Raw genomic sequence first — 17,002 nt, 5'->3', positions numbered from 1 at the left:
CATCATTCGCAGTACTCACCCCACAGGTCCGACCTCGTCCGCATAGCAGGTGGAATCCCCTGGTGTGCATTCGGCACATACGTCTCCAGAGTCTGCACACTTAGCTACGCTCAGCGACATGACCCGTCCGTTACGCGTGGCCGTAACTTTGTGCCAGCTTCCATCGGCAAGATTGCGGCCGGCTACCACGGTGCTGATGGCCGTTCGTGCCCCGCCCGATGAAAAATAGGCCTGGCCATGCACCAACTCAATGGCCAGGAAGTCCGAGCGGCCACCGCTGTGCATGCCGTAGTTGTACAGCAACAGGGAGTTGGGCTTTGTGGTGGCAAACACGATGGATATGTCGTTGGTGGTCACGTCCAGGGCCGGGAAGGTCATGAAGGAGAGCGGCTCGAAGCCGTAGCTGAAGCGCTCACAGTGACGCCCGTAGCGACCAGCGGTACAACTGCACTTGTATCCCGGCTTGAGGTTGACGCACAATCCACCGTGCAGACAGGGATTGGGTCGGCAAGAGTCCGACACGCTCTCGCACTGGTTCCCCCGGAATCCCGGCCGGCAGAGGCAAAAGTACGACGATCCATCGGAGCTGCGTTGGCAGCTGCCGCCATTGCGACAGGGCTTGCTCCAGCACACGTCGCTGCGCTCCCGCTGGCATTGTTTGCCATCGCGGTTCGATGGACAGACGCACTGAAAGTCGTTCCCGATGCGCCGACACTGAGCCTGCAGCTGACAGGGATTGGGTAGGCATGGATCTTGCCTCCGGTTGCACTGTTCCCCCGAGAATCCATTGGTGCACTGACAGCTGTAGTCATGGACGAGGCGTGGCCCACTTAAGACGAGTGTGGGACTGTCGATGATGCCGAAGATGTGGGTATCCAGCAGTCGGATAGAGGCACTGCAGACGCCTCCATTCTCACAGACGTCGGGCTCGCTGCAGGGTTCGTAGCCAATGACCACCTCCTTCTGCAGGAGCTCGGCTAGAGCGGCTCGCTTCTCCCGGAGACGCTCAATAACATGGCGCGGCTGTTGGTAGGTTCGCCTTGCGGAGCGCACGGCCAGCAGAACCTCCAGGCTGCTTGCATTCCCCCCATTCCCCAAAAGGCTGTATAGGAAAAGCTCATCGTCGCTGGCCAAGCGGGATTTCAGCATCTCCATAACCGGGCGATAGTGCTGGGCCAGGAACTGGGCCGCCGTCATGTTCCGCACCAAGACGGACACCGTATGGGAAAGTGTATCATTATTGTAGGTCTGGAAGTCAACGGTCAGCTTCGAGGTAACATCGCTGTGCTTGCCATCATTTCCTGTGTAGCTGACGGCGTAGGCTGTGGGCGTGGTGTGCGAGGTGGTGTACAAGTCACAGCCTCGGGGTATAGCCAGCTGGAGCTGGCCTTGGGGCTGAGCCTGCAAGCGACAGCGATAGTCGCCCACAATATCGATGTCATTGGGGCGGACATCGGCAAGCTTTACGTTTGAGGGAAGGTCCCCGTTGAAGATACCGACTGCCACGTGAAGGTTACGCGGCGTGGATGGATTGTCGTTCTGGTCGAGCACTGTGATGATCAGCGTGTGCTGGGCCCGCTGCCTAGGCTTTCCGCTGTCTTCCACCTCAATCACCGCCTCCAAGGTGGGCGTGATCTCCCGATCGAAGCTGCCCGTGGACTTCACCAGTCCAGAGATTTTGTCAACACTCAGCCAGGACTTATGTTTACCCGCCACCAGTTGATAAGTGAAGGGTCCGCCATTGCGAGGAAGGTCCGGATCGGTCGCCGAGAGCGTCATTATCGATGTACCTGCTGGTTCGTTCTCGGAAACATACCCCAGCAGCCCCTCAGGAGCGAACACCGGACCGTTGTCGTTGACGTCATCCAGATCTATTCGCACTGTGGCACTTCCCGTTTGGGGTGGCAGGCCGGTGTCGATGGCCCCAATCACGAGACTATAGTGGGCAATGTCCTCGCGATCCAGCCGCGCAGCCGTGCTAATCTCTCCACTCTGGACATCGATCTTGAAGCCCTGTTTCAGGTTGCCGTTGATGATGGAGTAGCTGAACTGATTGTTCTGCGGCCGCACGTCCTTGTCCACGGCTCTGACTGTCGTAACTTTGGTTCCAATCGGAGCGGCCTCTGAAATAACTGACGTGTAGTAGCGCTTAAGGAATTCGGGGGGATCGTTGCCGTCCTGAATGGAGATTATGACCTGCGCCTCATCGGTGTCGTTGCCCCTAATGCTGCCATAGTTCTTTGCCATAACTGTGAGCACCACCCGATTCTGCGTTTCGCGGTCGAGGTGGCGTGCTACGTGGATCACACCCGTGTAGGTGTTGATGGCGAAGCCCTTGTCGTTGCTGGAGCCCACCAGCAAGTAGTAGACGCGACCATCCTCGCCGCTGTCTTTGTCCGTGGCCTGGACAGCGCCCACTATGGTGCCCACTGCAGATGTCTCGGACACATCGAAGTGGAAGACGGGCTGCAGGAATTGGGGATAGAACTCGTTCACTCCCAGGATGTGCACGTAGAGTGTGGCATAGCTCTCCATGCTGGAGTCGGGGTTCTTGGCCTTTAGCTGTAGCGCGAAGGTGCGCCGTTCTTCGTAGTCAAAGGTGGCCGCGGAGGAGATGGTCCCGTTGCTGGAGTTCATCAGGAAGAAGTGGCGATCTGTGCCGCTGGGCAGAAATGAGTAATGAACAATGGCATTCTTCGGGGAGTCCTTGTCGGTGGCGTGGGCCTGGAAAACGAATGTGCCCACTGGCTTGTTCTCCGCTACGTAGCCATGGTACTCGGACTGATTGAAGAGCGGCGGATTATCATTGACATCAGTCAGGATAATGGTCAGCAGGGCCACAGCGGACAGCGGCTTGAAGCCCAGGTCCTGTACTGTGATGTTCAGATGGTACTCTTGTACCAAATCGTAGTCCAGCTGCTGGCGAATCAGAATCCCCCCAGTGCGCTCATCCACCATGAAGTCGCGGTTTTCGTTGCCGCCCGAAATGGCGTAGCGCAGCATTCCATTCGGCCCAACATCTTCGTCCGTGGCTCCAACTGTCAGGATTGTGGATCCAATCGGTTCATTCTCTGGCACAATCACTTGGTAGCTCCGGGCTGTAAACTCGGGTGTATGGTGGTTCTCGCCCGTGACCACAATAGTGACACGGGTCCGGTCCGATTGCGGGGGCACCCCGTGATCGATGGCCTTGACGGTGAGCTCGAAGCGGGAGTTTGTGGGCACATTTAGGAGGGGCTTGGCGAGCGATATCCAGCCATCGTGCTTGCCGATGGCGAAGAACGCGCTAAGGTTGCCGTACACCAAAGCATAGTCCATCTCATTGGCGGCACCCATGTCCTGCTTGTCCGTAGCATGAACCTGCACAATGCGTTGGCCTGGACGGGCGTGCTCCGGCAGTGGCGACAGGTAAGCGGCTTGCTCGAACTTGGGCGGATTGTTTTTGGCGTCGACGATGTTGATGTTGACCAGACACTCCGAATACAGCGGCGGCTTTCCATTGTCCGTGGCCAAAATCGTGAGGGCGTACATGTTCTCGGGAGATCTAACGTACTGCGAGCGCTTGTACTGGATCGCTTTCTTGCTGAAGATCTCCCCCGTGGCGGGATCAATGCTGAACATGGGTGACGGCTGCTGCAGCGAATACGAGATTACAGAGTTGGGACCCAGCTTGTCCCGGTCGGTGGCTATAATCTGGCCCACAAGTGCTACAGGATGCAGCAGTTCCGGAAAGCTGAAGCTGTAAAAGCTGTGCTCAAACTCCGGCGCATTGTCGTTCTGATCCTGGATCGTAATCGTAATGGGCGTTTCCGCTCGCCAAGCTCCGTCCGAGGCGACCACTTTCAGTATGTACTCGTCCTCCTGCTCGCGGTCCAGATGACCCGCCACGGTGATGTTGCCGCTGAGGGGTTCGATTTTGAACTTCTCCCCTGGATTCGCGCTGAAGGAGTATGTGGCATTGGCGTTCTGGCCCAGGTCCAAGTCCGACGAGGTCACTCGGATGACAAAGCTCCCGATCTCGGCGTTTTCCGTTACATTAAGCGAAAACAATCGCGTGAACTTGGGCGGATTGTCGTTCTTATCCAGAAGGTGCAAGAGCACACTGGCAGTGCCCGTCAGCTGAGGCACGCCCTGGTCCACGGCCTCAACCACGAAAGCGTAGTCGCTTAGCTCCTCACGATCGAGGCGCATGGTCGTGTAAATCTCGCCGGAATCGGTGATCTCGAATGTGCCCTCGTAGTCGTTGCTCAGACGGTAGCTGACCTCGCCATTGTCACCCGAGTCCCGATCTCTGGCCTTGACGACTGCAATCAACTGCGGTGGGGACTCCTCCTCGAGAACCTCGGCGTTGTAGATGAGCTTATCCATGATCGGGGCATTGTCGTTGGCATCCGTGACGTTGATGGTCACAAGCATAACGCTGCGCAGGCTGGGCCTGTCGCCATCCGAAGCCTCCACCCAGATCTCGTACGCGTGCGTCAGCTCATAGTCGAGGCCGTCGTGGCCCACACTGAGAGCCCCGCTGCTGACATCAATACGCACCGCGTCTCCCATATTGCCCCCTGCTATGCCATAACGTATATTGGCGGCAGATCCCTTTTTGGGCGAGCTAGCTGCGACTTTGGTCACAATCTTGCCCGGCTGAACATCCTCTGGCAGGGTGAAGCGTGTGTTGGCCATATACGAGTACGTGGGAAAGAGCTCGGCGGGGCGCAGCATCACCGACAACTCCGCTGAGGAGGTCTGCTGAGTCTGTCCCTGGTCCGTGGCCTGCATTACGATGCTGTAGATCGTGTCGCCAGGAGATTTCTTCCTGATTTTTAGTTCCAGACTGGTGCTTATCGCTCCAGTCTTGAAATTGACCTCGAAGAACTCTTGGTCCCTGCCACTGATGCTGTAGTGGATCACGGCATTGTCGCCCTCATCCAGGTCCACGGCCCTGGCGCCAAAAACAAACTCGCCCGCGGCTATCCTGTCCGGCACTGCAATGCTGTAGCTGCCCGACTCGAACTTGGGCTCATTGTCGTTGACATCTCCCACGGTGATAGTGAGATTTACGGACGAGGCACGGGGCTCGGTGATGGAACTGTCCTGGGCCATAAGCGTCAGATGGTAGACAGCGGTCTCTTCGCGATCCAGTACAGTGGCTGTGGTAATCACTCCCGTGTCCGTGTCTATGTGAAACCGCGCCATATGCTCGCCGAGCAGATTGAAGCGAAGCTTCGCGTTCAGCCCCGCATCCTTGTCCGTTGCAGTTGGCTGCAGGACCAGGGTGCCTATGGGCAGGTTCTCCTGGATGCTGGCGTGGTAGGACTGCAGCTCAAAGACGGGCCCATTGTCGTTGATGTCCTGCACCTCGACACGCACGATGCCAGTGCCTGTCAGGGGCGGAGATCCTGTGTCCATTGCCACGAGTGTGAGTATATATTCGCTCTGCGTTTCGCGGTCGAGCTGCTTGAGCAGAGCTATGGCGCCAGTCGAGGCGTTTATGCGGAATAGATCAGAGTCGCCCTCCTTTAGGAAGTACCGCACCTGCGAGTTTAGCGGAGGCGTGTCCGCATCGTACGCGTTCACCGTGAGAACGTACCCGTCGTTTGGCGGCACCGTGTTCTCCATAACACGTGCCAGGTACGGCGAGTCGAGGAACGTGGGCCGATTGTCGTTTATATCCAGGATGCCGATGATCAGCTCGGCCGTGTCACTGGCACTATTCTCCACGGCACAGTCCTCGGCGCGCACTGTAAGGGTGTAGCGAGCATTCCGCTCGTAGTTCAGGTTCTTGGCCACCCGCACTACGCCTGTGTCCTCGCTGATGCTGAAGTCCTGGTTCTGGTCGCCGGTCATAATAGAGTAGCGAATGCGGCCGTTGGCTCCCTCGTCCACATCTGTTGCGGACACCTGCAGGACCATAGCCCCAATGCTGGCGTTCTCCGCCACCGAGGCCGAGTACTGTTTCGGGTCGAACACTGGACTGTTGTCGTTCTCATCGAGTATTCGGACCAGCAGCTGGGTGGTGGTAGCCTGCGGTGGTTCGCCCCGGTCGCGTGCCGTTATATTCAGAACGTAGCTGGATCGCAACTCCCGATCAAGAGCATCCACTATGCGCAGTAGGCCATCGGTCGGATTAAGGGAAAAGGGAAGCCGCTCCGATAGCCCCTCAGACGCGTCGTCGTCAGGTGCGGCCTCCTCAAGAAGATAATCGATGTAGCCATTGCGGCCCTCGTCATAGTCAACAGCTTTCACTGCGATAACGACCGTATTGATGGCCACGTTCTCCATGATCGCCGTTTCGTTTGCGGAAACGAACACGGGCACTTCATCGTTGACATCTTTGATGAGTATCGTTACCTGGGGCGAAAAGTCGAGAGGAAAAAGGAGATCAGTAGATCGCAGAGATCAGTCTTAGGGTAATTTTGTGGATGGGTTGGCATCCAGGGGATAGATAGATCTTGATAAAACGGTAAACGCCAAGTGTGGCTCAGTTTTTCAAGCCAACGAACGAATGAAGGATAAAGACTCAAATGACACACATTTAAACGCGGGTCCCGCGATGTTTCAAAAAAATCTTTCAATTAATTAGGGTCGCTGTTCTACCTTTGTAGAATATTATACATATGTATGTAAGTAATAGTCGGCTCGAAAGACGCTAGATTGGTTGGCCGTCACAATTGCCTTTTTTTGACACTGCGCATTTAGTCTTTTATCTTTTATCTGTTAAAATATTTTTCATTGCACGTTATTCCAAACATTTCACTTTATTCTTTTCTTTAAGCTAACAACTCCACGAGGTCGGTTTGTATATCCAATATTGCCCAATACGAAAAGGATTTATCAATTGATTTTCCTGTGCGCTTACCTTCACGGTAGATGAGAGTCGTTGCTGCTTTTGATGGGCCAAAAACTGTTGCTGTTGGTTGGTTTGATGGTACCGTCTGGGGGAGCGGTACTTAAGCTTCAGTTGCGTCTCCTCTAGCTCACTGAAAGTGGCAATTTCATCGGCACAGTCGCGTGCTGTGACCGTCAAAGTGTATGAGGAGCGGCGCTCCCTGTCGAGCTGGCGACGCGTTCGGATGGTGCCGTTGCTGTCGATGCCAAACTCTTCGTCGGCATCTCCTGCTGTGATGATGTACTCGATGAGTCCATTGTTACCTTAAAACAAACAATAATTAGTCATCAAACTATACTGTTGAATATACTGTGGGTGGACTGTAGTTTACCCGAGTCGATGTCCTTGGCTGAGACAGTGACTACCTCCATGCCTGTGGGCACATTCTCAAACACTTCGCTCGAGTAGCTCATGGGGTCGAACAGGGGTGCGTTGTCGTTCAGGTCGAGAACGTTGCAGTATACTGTGATGGTGGTCGATAGGCTAGGCTGTCCACTATCCTGAGCTTGTACAATCAAAATGTAGTGCTGTACCTGTGGGACCCAAAAAAAAACCAATGCATGGAACGATGATGGATGGCATGTTCGTTGAGGGTTACGTACCTCTTCGTAGTCTAAGCGGGCCGTAAGGGTGAGCATTCCTGTTTGCGGATTCAGACTGAATACATCGTTGGCCCAGTCTGAGACGACTCCGTAGGAAAGTTGGGAGTTCTGGCCGAGGTCCGCATCTCTGGCCACAACCTGACCCACCTGGTAGCCCCGGGGAGCGTTCTCCGGAATATCGAAGGAGTACACAGACTCCTCAAACATCGGTGGGTTGTCGTTGGTGTCACTCACCTGAGGGAAAGGTTAGTTGTGGGGAGTGGACCACAGCAGGAAGGGATTTTCTTACCTCAATTGCTATGTAGGTTTCCGTGTACTGTACCCCATCTGAAACCCGAATGCGCACGTCGTATTTGCTCTTCGTTTCCCGGTCGAGAGTGTCGTTCAGCACTAGCCTACCAGTCGTGGGTTCCAGCTGGAACTTTCCGTCCTGGCCGTCAATCAGCAGGAACTTGACAGTGCCCAGAGTATCAGGATCGTGGGCGCGTATCGTTGCAATTGTGTGTCCAATCTCCAGGTCCTCGCTGACATTGTAAGCGAATGGCGTTTCGAGGAACTGCGGGGGACTGTCGTTCTTATCGAGAACTGTTACTTTGACCTGCCGGAGGGAGAATACTCGAAAAAGTGAGTGAGTGACCTATAAAGCATCTACAAGCAATACAAGTATGTACAACGAAGCAAATACACCAAATGATTGGATCGCCGATGGCGATGTCGATTTCATCAAGCGGAAACTCGTTCCATATTTGGCACTAAATACACCAGAATACAGACTATCTACGAGTATGTATTGTACCCACTTATGTACCCGAACTTCTGTCGCAATGTCAATCGCATTCTTCATCTCTATGGCCTGGGCTTGACCCGCTTACGCTTTAGCTCCGTCTCCGGCTTGTTACATGAACTTTCTGCTGAAGCTGAATGTTCCGCTTGTTTATGACCTAGGGAAATATAGTTTAGGCCAGGTTCTCACATGACCGCCATTAAGTTCGACACAACCAAAAACCGGCTAAACCTACTCTAACTTTAAGAAATTTACTTTTGGCTGTCGCCATTGTCACCATTGTCACCATTTAACATTCATTTGAATTTGACATGTCTGGCCTGTTCGTGCTGCGTGCCTTTAGCATCTCTCTGTAAGTAGGGGAGTCCGAGACGGACCTCCGCACACAAACATGAACAGTTGACTTCAAGACGCACCATATGAGTAAGAGTACGGTCTAAGTATGAGTAATATATGTAGTATGTAAAGCAGGCGTTGAACACTTTCAGGGACTTTCGGAACCCATTATTTCTCAGAGGAGTTTTGAGAATGTGGATGAATGTGGTACTTACTTCCCCTTTCCCTTCCCCTCCCCTTGTTTAAGAATCAATCCTCTAATCAAGCCGCAATAAAATCGTGGCCGTTGGGCTACATAAACCGAGCTCGTAACTCTTGCCTAACTTTAACTTCCACACACAGTGCCCAGACGCAGTCCCACTCTGGACTCTGAAGGACAAAAGCCAAGAAAGCAATAAATACGCCAAAAGAGAGGCAGAGGCCAGACATAGAGACACAGAGCCAGCCAGAGCCGCACGTAAAATATAGCATCGTGTGATGTTGGTGCTCGTGGGTCTGGTGTTAAGTCGGTCGCTAGTACTGAGGTGGGCTCATGGAAGTGCATGCGAGCAAATACTGCATTTGTAATAAAATTTATGCAAATTTGTAACATCAGACAGCGCCTTGAGTGTGCCATTCAACAGACAACGACTAGGACGTGGATGTGAAGCCTGACACTGGGATGCATCGCTGAAGCGATCCGCGGGAGGAGCCACAAATGTACGTTAGTAGACACCCGGCTGTTCGCCTGCTCGCCTGTTGGGCTGTTGGGCTTTTTGGCAGAGAGTCTATCAGCAAAACACCATTTACGGCCCGGGGCAAAGTGAAATGTGTGCAGCTAATTGAACTAATTTGAGCAGTGGAAAGCGGGTGCAGCTGCAAGAAATGTGACCATTTGTCAATCCCCTTAATGGCCCACGGAAGAAGGCACAGGAGAGGAACGCTATACCACACTACACGACACGAAACGAAACAACACGACTCGGAGCGGATCGGAGTGGATCGGAGCGGAACAGTGATTAGAAATAGGATGGCAATAAATTTGCGTAAAATTCCAAACCCGATCTGTCCTGAAACTGGCGACATTTTGATTGAAAGCCAGCCGCAAGGCAATCTCTCCGTTTCCATTTCCGTTCATGCCACGCGGTTTCTCTGCTTCTCTGTTTCTCTACGCTTTAATTGAGTTTCGTTTCAATCGGTCATGAGGCCAAAGCATGCCACTCGCAGAAGACTAGAAATCGACACTAAGCACCAGTCCATTTCTATTATAGTCCCTTACTGCCGATTGTTCTGGCTGTTCCAAATTTCGCAGGTATGTATTGGGGACCGGATGAAGGCACAGTCATGGCACCCAGTGTGGCCAGCGGAGGCTGGTGAATACTTAAATATAACGCAAATAGCGCAAAAAAAAAAAATTGAAAACATGACAATCGTTTTAAATCAATGAAACAATGAATTGATTGAAACCCTCTTCGCACGCGAGCAACAGCCACAGATACATCCACTAAAGCATAGTTCCTTGTACCAGCGACGCATGTGTGTGTGAGTCTGGGGAACGCTGGCTTAAACGTTGCTTCGTGCCCCATGAAGTTGCTGCTGCTGGCTGCACGAAACTGGAACTACAGCGCGCACATTTGCATGCGTACATTGTTGGCATACCTACGCATACAACGTGTCTGTCGAGGCCATGCCACGAACACGCGGACGCGGTCGCAGATGCCGAAAATGGGGATCAGTACTGGCTTGTATCGAGCTCAGTAGGAGGTGGAGGAGGAGAAGGAGAAGAGCAGTGCAGGGAAAGGGCCGACCATTCCGATGGCTGGCTGCAAACAGAGCAGCTCAGCATTATTTTCCTTTATTTTTATTCTTGCTTTACTTCTGCATGCTTTCTGCCAGAAAACCAGTAAAAGAAGGCCAGAAGTTGAGTTCTTCGCGTCTGTGCCATGCCCTTCAGCCGAAGCTTCCCCACTGGTGGTAGAAGCTGGGCCGATGCTGTGAAGAGGCCCTGACTCCTGGCGTGTAGGGTACCAGCAACATCAACATATACAGCACCAGCACCAGCCATAATTAAAGGCATCTGCCAATGAAGCATCTTATTATAATTCTATCACTGCGGCCCATTTATGCAGGCAGCTCTGCGTTGTAAAATATTTTCTCGATACACAGGTCTGGTTGGTTTCTTTTCCTCATCACCTCCCCCCGCGACCATACTCCTCTATCAAATTCATTCAGCAGATATCAGGAGAGCAGCTTAGGGACGCCGAATCCGCCTGTTGTTTGCCTGTTAATTTGCATTTCAAGGCATAGCCGCAACTGCATGTAGAATATCCGAACCGAACCGATCCGAACTGGGGCTCAGGCTTCAGATCACTTGGAGTTGGAGTTCCTTGGAGCACCGGCTGGCGTGTAATCAACATTTCATATCAGCACAAGACATTAAAAGCGCATTAGTGCGGTCTCGACTTGCACTGATAAGCCGGCCCTTAAAGCTGGCCCAGTAATGGCCGCCACAATGGGCCAGGCAGAAGGTAAGGCAAAAGTCATAGCTCTGCATCTGCATCTGCCCTCTGCATCATGCGAGTGGAATGTGAATGTGAGGATATGGGGATGTGGACTTACCTTTGTGTGCGCTGTGCGCGGCTGTCCGCCTAGAGCGATGGCGTAGACCTCCACCTCATAGCTGTTCGGCCCTGCCTCGCGGTCCAGTTCGGCCGCTGTCGAGAGTATCCCCAGCTTTGCATCAATGTCGAACAATCGATCCACTTGCACCGGCAGGGCGCTGTTCCCCGCCGCAGTCACATTCGTCACAAAGTACTCGATTTCGGAGCCATGCAGATGGGCATTTACCGTGAGGATGCTCGTGCCGATTGGCTCGTTCTCATAAACAGAGCCGGACAATGCGTCGGGCTGTTCGAAAATAGGTACGGATAGATCGCTACCCGGCATGCCCGGCGTGATGATCGTTATGTACACCTCGCTGCTCTTGCGTTCGCTTTGCACCGCCTCGTCGGTGGCCTTTAGGGTGAGCTGGTGGCGAATTTCGCGCTTATACTGGGCCCCTGCGCTGAAGGTGATGATGCCCGTGTTGCGCTGCAGCCGGAATAGCTCCTGCTGGCCGCTTACGATCTCGTATGTAACAAGGCCATTGCTCGAGGAGTCGGCGTCCCGGGCTTGAACCTGTATCACGGGTTCCTCCCTATTGCCTTGCAGCTTCAGTGGCAGGATGGCCGCATTCATGGACACAAAGATAGGGGCATTGTCGTTGATGTCCTCGACAATCACCGTAACGAGCTTCTCGGTGGAGAGCTGTCTGCTCGAGGGTTGTGCCCGATCGGTAGCCACAACCGTGAGCCGGAAAGTATCTATGGACTCGCGGTCGATCTCCCGGAGCGTGTGGATGACTCCAGTCTCCGTGTTGATGCCGAAGTGGCGTCCGCCCGTCAGCTCGGGCTCCTGCCTGCTAATGGCGTAGCTCACTTTCCCGTTTAGGCCCGAGTCGGGATCGTCCGCTGTGACTGTCACTATCGGTGTCTTCAGAGCAATGCCCTCTTTGATTTGCCGCACAATCGCCGTGCTGGGGAAGATGGGCGGATTGTCGTTGTCGTCCACGACCACCACGTTGTAGAGCACAGTGGTGGACAGCGATGGAGTGCCGCAGTCCGAGGCCGTGATGTTGAGCGTGTAGCTGGTGATGTCCTCGTAGTCGAGCGCCTTGTGCAAATAGAGGCTGCCACTCACGCTGTCGATGTGGAAGGTGTCCCTACGGTTGCCCGCCGAAATGCTGAAGACCACCTGGCTGTTGACGCCCTGGTCGGAATCGCTGGCCCGAAAGCGCATCAGTTCCGTGCCACTAGGGCTGGTCTCCAACACCGACACCTCGCTACTCGACTGCGTGAACTCTGGGGCATTGTCGTTTTCGTCCAGCACCACAATGCTGATGGTGGCATTCGAGCTGAGGGGCCCCTTCAGGGCTGCGTCCCGGGCTTCGACGATTAGGTGATGCACATCCTGGGACTCGCGATCCAGCTTTCGGGCCAGCGTCAGCTGTCCCGTGGCACTGTCCAGGCTGAACAACCCCGCCCCGTTGCCCTTCGCAAGGAAGTAGTACACATCGCCGTTGAGGCCCTCATCCGCGTCCTGGGTGAACACGTGCATGATGTGCGTGCCCTCGGAGGCTCCCTCGGAGATGGTCACATGGTACGGGGCACGCAGAAACTCGGGGGCATTGTCGTTGACATCCGTGACAATCACCTTCACCTTTACCTTGTCGTGCAGCCGCGGACTGCCGTTGTCCGTGACCATGGCTTCCAGCATCAGGAAGTTGCCGATTCCTCTCGAGGCACTGCGCTCCTCCTCGCTGCTTTCTGTGTTCCGGTTCTCTTTCACCAGGGCCTCCCGATCAAAGGGCCTGAGGGTCCTGATGAAGCCGTTGCGCGTATCTATCATAAAATCCTGTGTCTGGGTGGAGAGTGTAAAGCTCAGCTCTGCGTTGCGGCCAATGTCCCGGTCCACGGCCAGCAGCTTGCCAACGAACGTGTCCGCGGGGGCGTTCTCCGGAATGCTGAAGGTGAACGTGCTGTTGGTGAACTGGGGCGCATTGTCGTTCTCATCGATGACATGGATGACCACGGGCACAACGGAGGAGCGTGAGGGGTCGCCCGAATCTTGACAGGACACCGTCAGGGCGTAGTAGTCGCGCTCCTCCCTGTCCAGGGGGGCACGAACAAACAAATAACCATCCGGAAACACGCCAAACATGCGATCCGCGTTTCCCTCAATGATTTCGTACGATATGCGACCGTTCTCTCCCAGATCGATGTCGGTGGCGGCCAGTGCAAAGAATCGCGTATTCACCTTGGTCGTCTCCAGAAGCGAGGTCTCGTACGAGGTGTGGTCGAACACGGGCGTGTGATCGTTCACGTCGGCAATATGCACCAGGAGGCTCAGCCTGTTGGACAGCGGAGGGGTTCCCGCATCCGTGGCCATCAGCTCCACGTGCAGAGTGGAGCCCGGCTCCGCTCGGACTGGACGCTGCAGGTACAACACTCCCGTCACTGGGCCTATTCGGAACTGCTGGTCGGGGTTGTGGGTGAGGTTGTAGCTGACGCGACTGTTGATGCCAGCGTCCCGGTCCCGGACCCGTGACAAGTAAATCTCCTGCCCCACAGCAGCGTTCTCTGGCAGCGCAATTGTTGGCTCTGCATCACGATCCAGAGCGAAACTGGGCGCATTATCGTTCAGATCGATGATCGCAATGTTGACATTGCACTTGCCATACACAATGCCAGGGCCAGTCCTAGAGTTAGGACTGAAGCTGGAACTAGAGCTGGATGCCAAGATAACCAGGCGATAGTATGATTGCTCTTCTCGATCGATGGGGCGTGCGGTGGTGATGCGGCCACTGTTGGCATCGATGGCAAAATTACCAGCCCTGTCCCCATGGATAATGATGTACTCGATGGCTGCGACCTGCCCCTTAACCTTAACCTGCACCAGCCCCACCTCGCGGCCCAGACGCGCCGGCTGCTGCTCGTGATCCTCAGAAAGGTGGAACTCGTAGGCACCCTGGCTGCCACACTCCAGCTCTGTCTCTATCTTCGACTGCAGCACAATGTCCACCACAGCGTCCTGTCCACTCCGTCGCTGGCCAGAGTCCCGCGCCGAGACCAGCAGCTTGTAGTGGGGCTTTGTGGCGGTGCGTGCCCTGTCAGCAATGTCGCCACGCAGCATGACAGCGCCAGAGTGCGCGTCAACCTGGAACACGCCCTCGCCACCTGACTCCAAGGTGTATGTAATTAAGGCATTATCGCCCTCGTCCCGATCTGTGGCCGTGACATGGAGCAGCGTTCGTTCCTTTGCCATCCCGTTTTCGTTCTCCTTCTCATTGGCCTGGCCATGACCATCTACGATGTCATCCACGTCGCTGAACGTGTAGATGTAGTGCTGGGGATAAAACTCGGGATCGTTATCGTTGATATCTAAGACGCTCAAGTAGACGGTAGCCGTGGCCGACTGTGGTGTGGGTGCACCCTGGTCGCGGGCGATCACAAAAATTTCATAATTCGCCATTGTCTCACGATCGAGTGCCTTGCGCGTCGTTAATTGGCCCGTTATGGAGTCGATTGCGAACTGCTGCTGATAGAGACGCTCCACGCTGGGCGCCAGCGAGAATGCGACAGAGCCGTTCGTTCCCTGGTCGTGATCGGTGGCAGTCAGCGTGCATACCAGGCTCTGGGGTGCCACGTCCTCGCTGAGGCTGACGTTCAGCTGTTGCTGGCCGAACTGCGGGGCCTCGTCGTTCTCGTCCAGAACGGTCACCTTCAGCTGCGTGTAGGCGAACTTTGGATTGGGGCCGCCGTCGCGGGCCGAGATGCTCAGTTCCACGCTGTCCTTTATCTCCCTGTCCAGGGCACCGGCAGTGGCAATCAGGCCAGTGGCAGCGTCAATCGAGAACCACTTGAGCTCGTTTCCCGAGAGGATCTCGTAATGGACTTGCGCATTGACGCCCGTGTCCTCATCCGTGGCCGTTATCGAGGCTACGTAGCTCCCGGTAGGCGCCAGTTCGCTGAGCACCGCCGAATACTCGGACTTCTCAAACACTGGCTCGTGGTCGTTCACATCGTTAACGTCTATGATCAGGTGGGCCGTCGTGATGCGTGCCGGCGTGCCCCTGTCCATGGCCACGACAGTCAGGTTGTACTTCCCAATCTCCTCCCGATCGAGCACTCCGTTCACGCGCACAATGTGGAAGAGCGGCGTCTTCTCCAGGCGGAAGTGGCCCAGCTCGTTGCCAGAGACGATCCGGGTGGTTGTCTCTCCGTTGAGGCCATCGTCCGAGTCAATCACAGACACAGCGGCCACGACGGTGCCATTCACGGCGTTCTCATCGACGGTGGCCACACTGCCGGTGGGCGGAAAGTACTGGAATCGAATGATGGGATCGTGGTCATTTGTGTCCAAGAGGTTCACCGTCACATACGTGCGCCCGTCCTGTCGCGGGGAGCCATGGTCCCGCGCGAACACCGTGAAAACACAGCTTTTCTGACCACCGCCTCTGCCATTCTGCTGCGTCTGCTGGGGGCAGTTGACGCGCTCCGTGGTGGATATAACGCCCGTCTCCGGATCCACTGTGAACTGGTGCTCCGTTTCGGCCAGATAGTACGTCAGCTTGCTGTTGTCGCCCAGGTCGTTGTCCGATGCCATGACAGTGACCACCGGGGTGCCGGCTACAGCAGTCTCGTTCAGCGAAACATTGTAGTCGCTGTGGTCGAAGATGGGCGGATTATCATTCACGTCCAGAATGGTGACGTTCACCTGCAGAAAACCCAGGCGGGGCGGGGAACCACCGTCCCGGGCCGATATATTCAGCTGGTAGCTGCCTCGCGACTCGCGGTCTAGATTGCCCGTCGTCTCCAAGTGCAGGTAGGATGTATCCCCGCTTGGGTTTGTGGTGGTAGCCAGACGGAACTTGTGGTCCACGTTGCCGTTAACAATCTCGTACTGATCGGTGACTCCGTTTTCGCCAGTGTCCGCATCGGTGGCCGCGTCCAGCAGCAGCCGCGTGCCCGACACGGCGCTCTCGGAAAAAGAAACCGCGATGCTGGGCTCAGGAAACTCTGGCGCATTATCGTTAATGTCGAGCACCTTGATGCGCACCTCTATGGGGTATGTGGGCTGCGAGGAGAGCACCACCAGGTCGTAGTGATCGCGCATGCCCTCGCGATCAAGCACTAGGTTCGTCTTCACCTCCCCTGTGACGGGGTCCAGTGAGAACTCGCGCGGGGGCTCGTTGAAGCGGTACGTGAACTTCGGCTTGGTGGGTATGAAGCCCACCAGGGTGCCACGCGGCTGCCCCTCGAGCACCTCAAAGTCCGCACTGGTGTCCACCGCTCGGGACTGCATCTCGGCCGCCGGCGAGGAGCTCCGTCGCCTAGGAAAGGCCGCGTACTGTTCGTAGGTGGTGGCGTAGCTACGCCCTCGGGGCGCCAGTAACTCGAGTGTGGGGCCCAGCTTGATGTCCCCCGCTTGACAGCAGGATTCCATGGACAGCCACAGGAAGAGGAGCAGCAGGGGAGCCCAAACTCCAGCCTGCTCCCTTCTGCGTCCACGGAGCCGCCAGTCCATCGTCTCTTTGGAGCTCCTGGGAGCTGGTATTGGACGTAGTGGGCCGTATTCCTTAAATTTCGCACTTTCTTGTTCGCTTCTTTCCCTTCCCCTTCTCCTTTGTCTTTGTCTACTTTTCAACTTTTTCATTTGCTGTACACTTTTTTACTTTCTGCTTTGCTTTGCTCTCGGTGCATTTTAGATCATTTTCACGTCAGTTCACATCTTTCGAATGGTTTATCGATTCGTCAGTAAAATTCGCCTGAAAAAATATATAAAATAAGAATAATATTAGTACGAGTCGCATGTCCA

The 17,002-nt window shown here is 55.0% G+C and overlaps 1 protein-coding gene across 3 annotated transcripts in view; it reads right to left on the bottom strand.

The window, feature by feature from the left end:
* Positions 1–17,002, bottom strand: part of ft (cadherin-related tumor suppressor fat) — a 31,558-nt gene that overhangs the window by 3,539 nt on the left and 11,017 nt on the right. For all 3 annotated transcript variants that reach the window (XM_001357073.4, XM_015180156.2, XM_033380498.1), the window contains 6 exons: positions 11,207–16,952; positions 7,778–8,086; positions 7,489–7,722; positions 7,218–7,419; positions 6,857–7,149; positions 20–6,348 (listed from right to left, as the gene is read on the bottom strand). In XM_001357073.4, coding sequence (XP_001357109.4) covers positions 20–6,348; positions 6,857–7,149; positions 7,218–7,419; positions 7,489–7,722; positions 7,778–8,086; positions 11,207–16,840 — 13,001 coding nt within the window. In that variant the 5' untranslated portion in view covers positions 16,841–16,952. The remainder of the gene's footprint in view (positions 1–19; positions 6,349–6,856; positions 7,150–7,217; positions 7,420–7,488; positions 7,723–7,777; positions 8,087–11,206; positions 16,953–17,002) is intronic.

This window comes from Drosophila pseudoobscura, chromosome 4, assembly GCF_009870125.1.
Source record: "Drosophila pseudoobscura strain MV-25-SWS-2005 chromosome 4, UCI_Dpse_MV25, whole genome shotgun sequence".
Lineage (NCBI taxonomy): Eukaryota > Metazoa > Arthropoda > Insecta > Diptera > Drosophilidae > Drosophila > Drosophila pseudoobscura.
The sequence above is the reverse complement of the archived record's forward strand: the minus strand, read 5'-3'. Positions and strand labels throughout refer to the sequence as shown.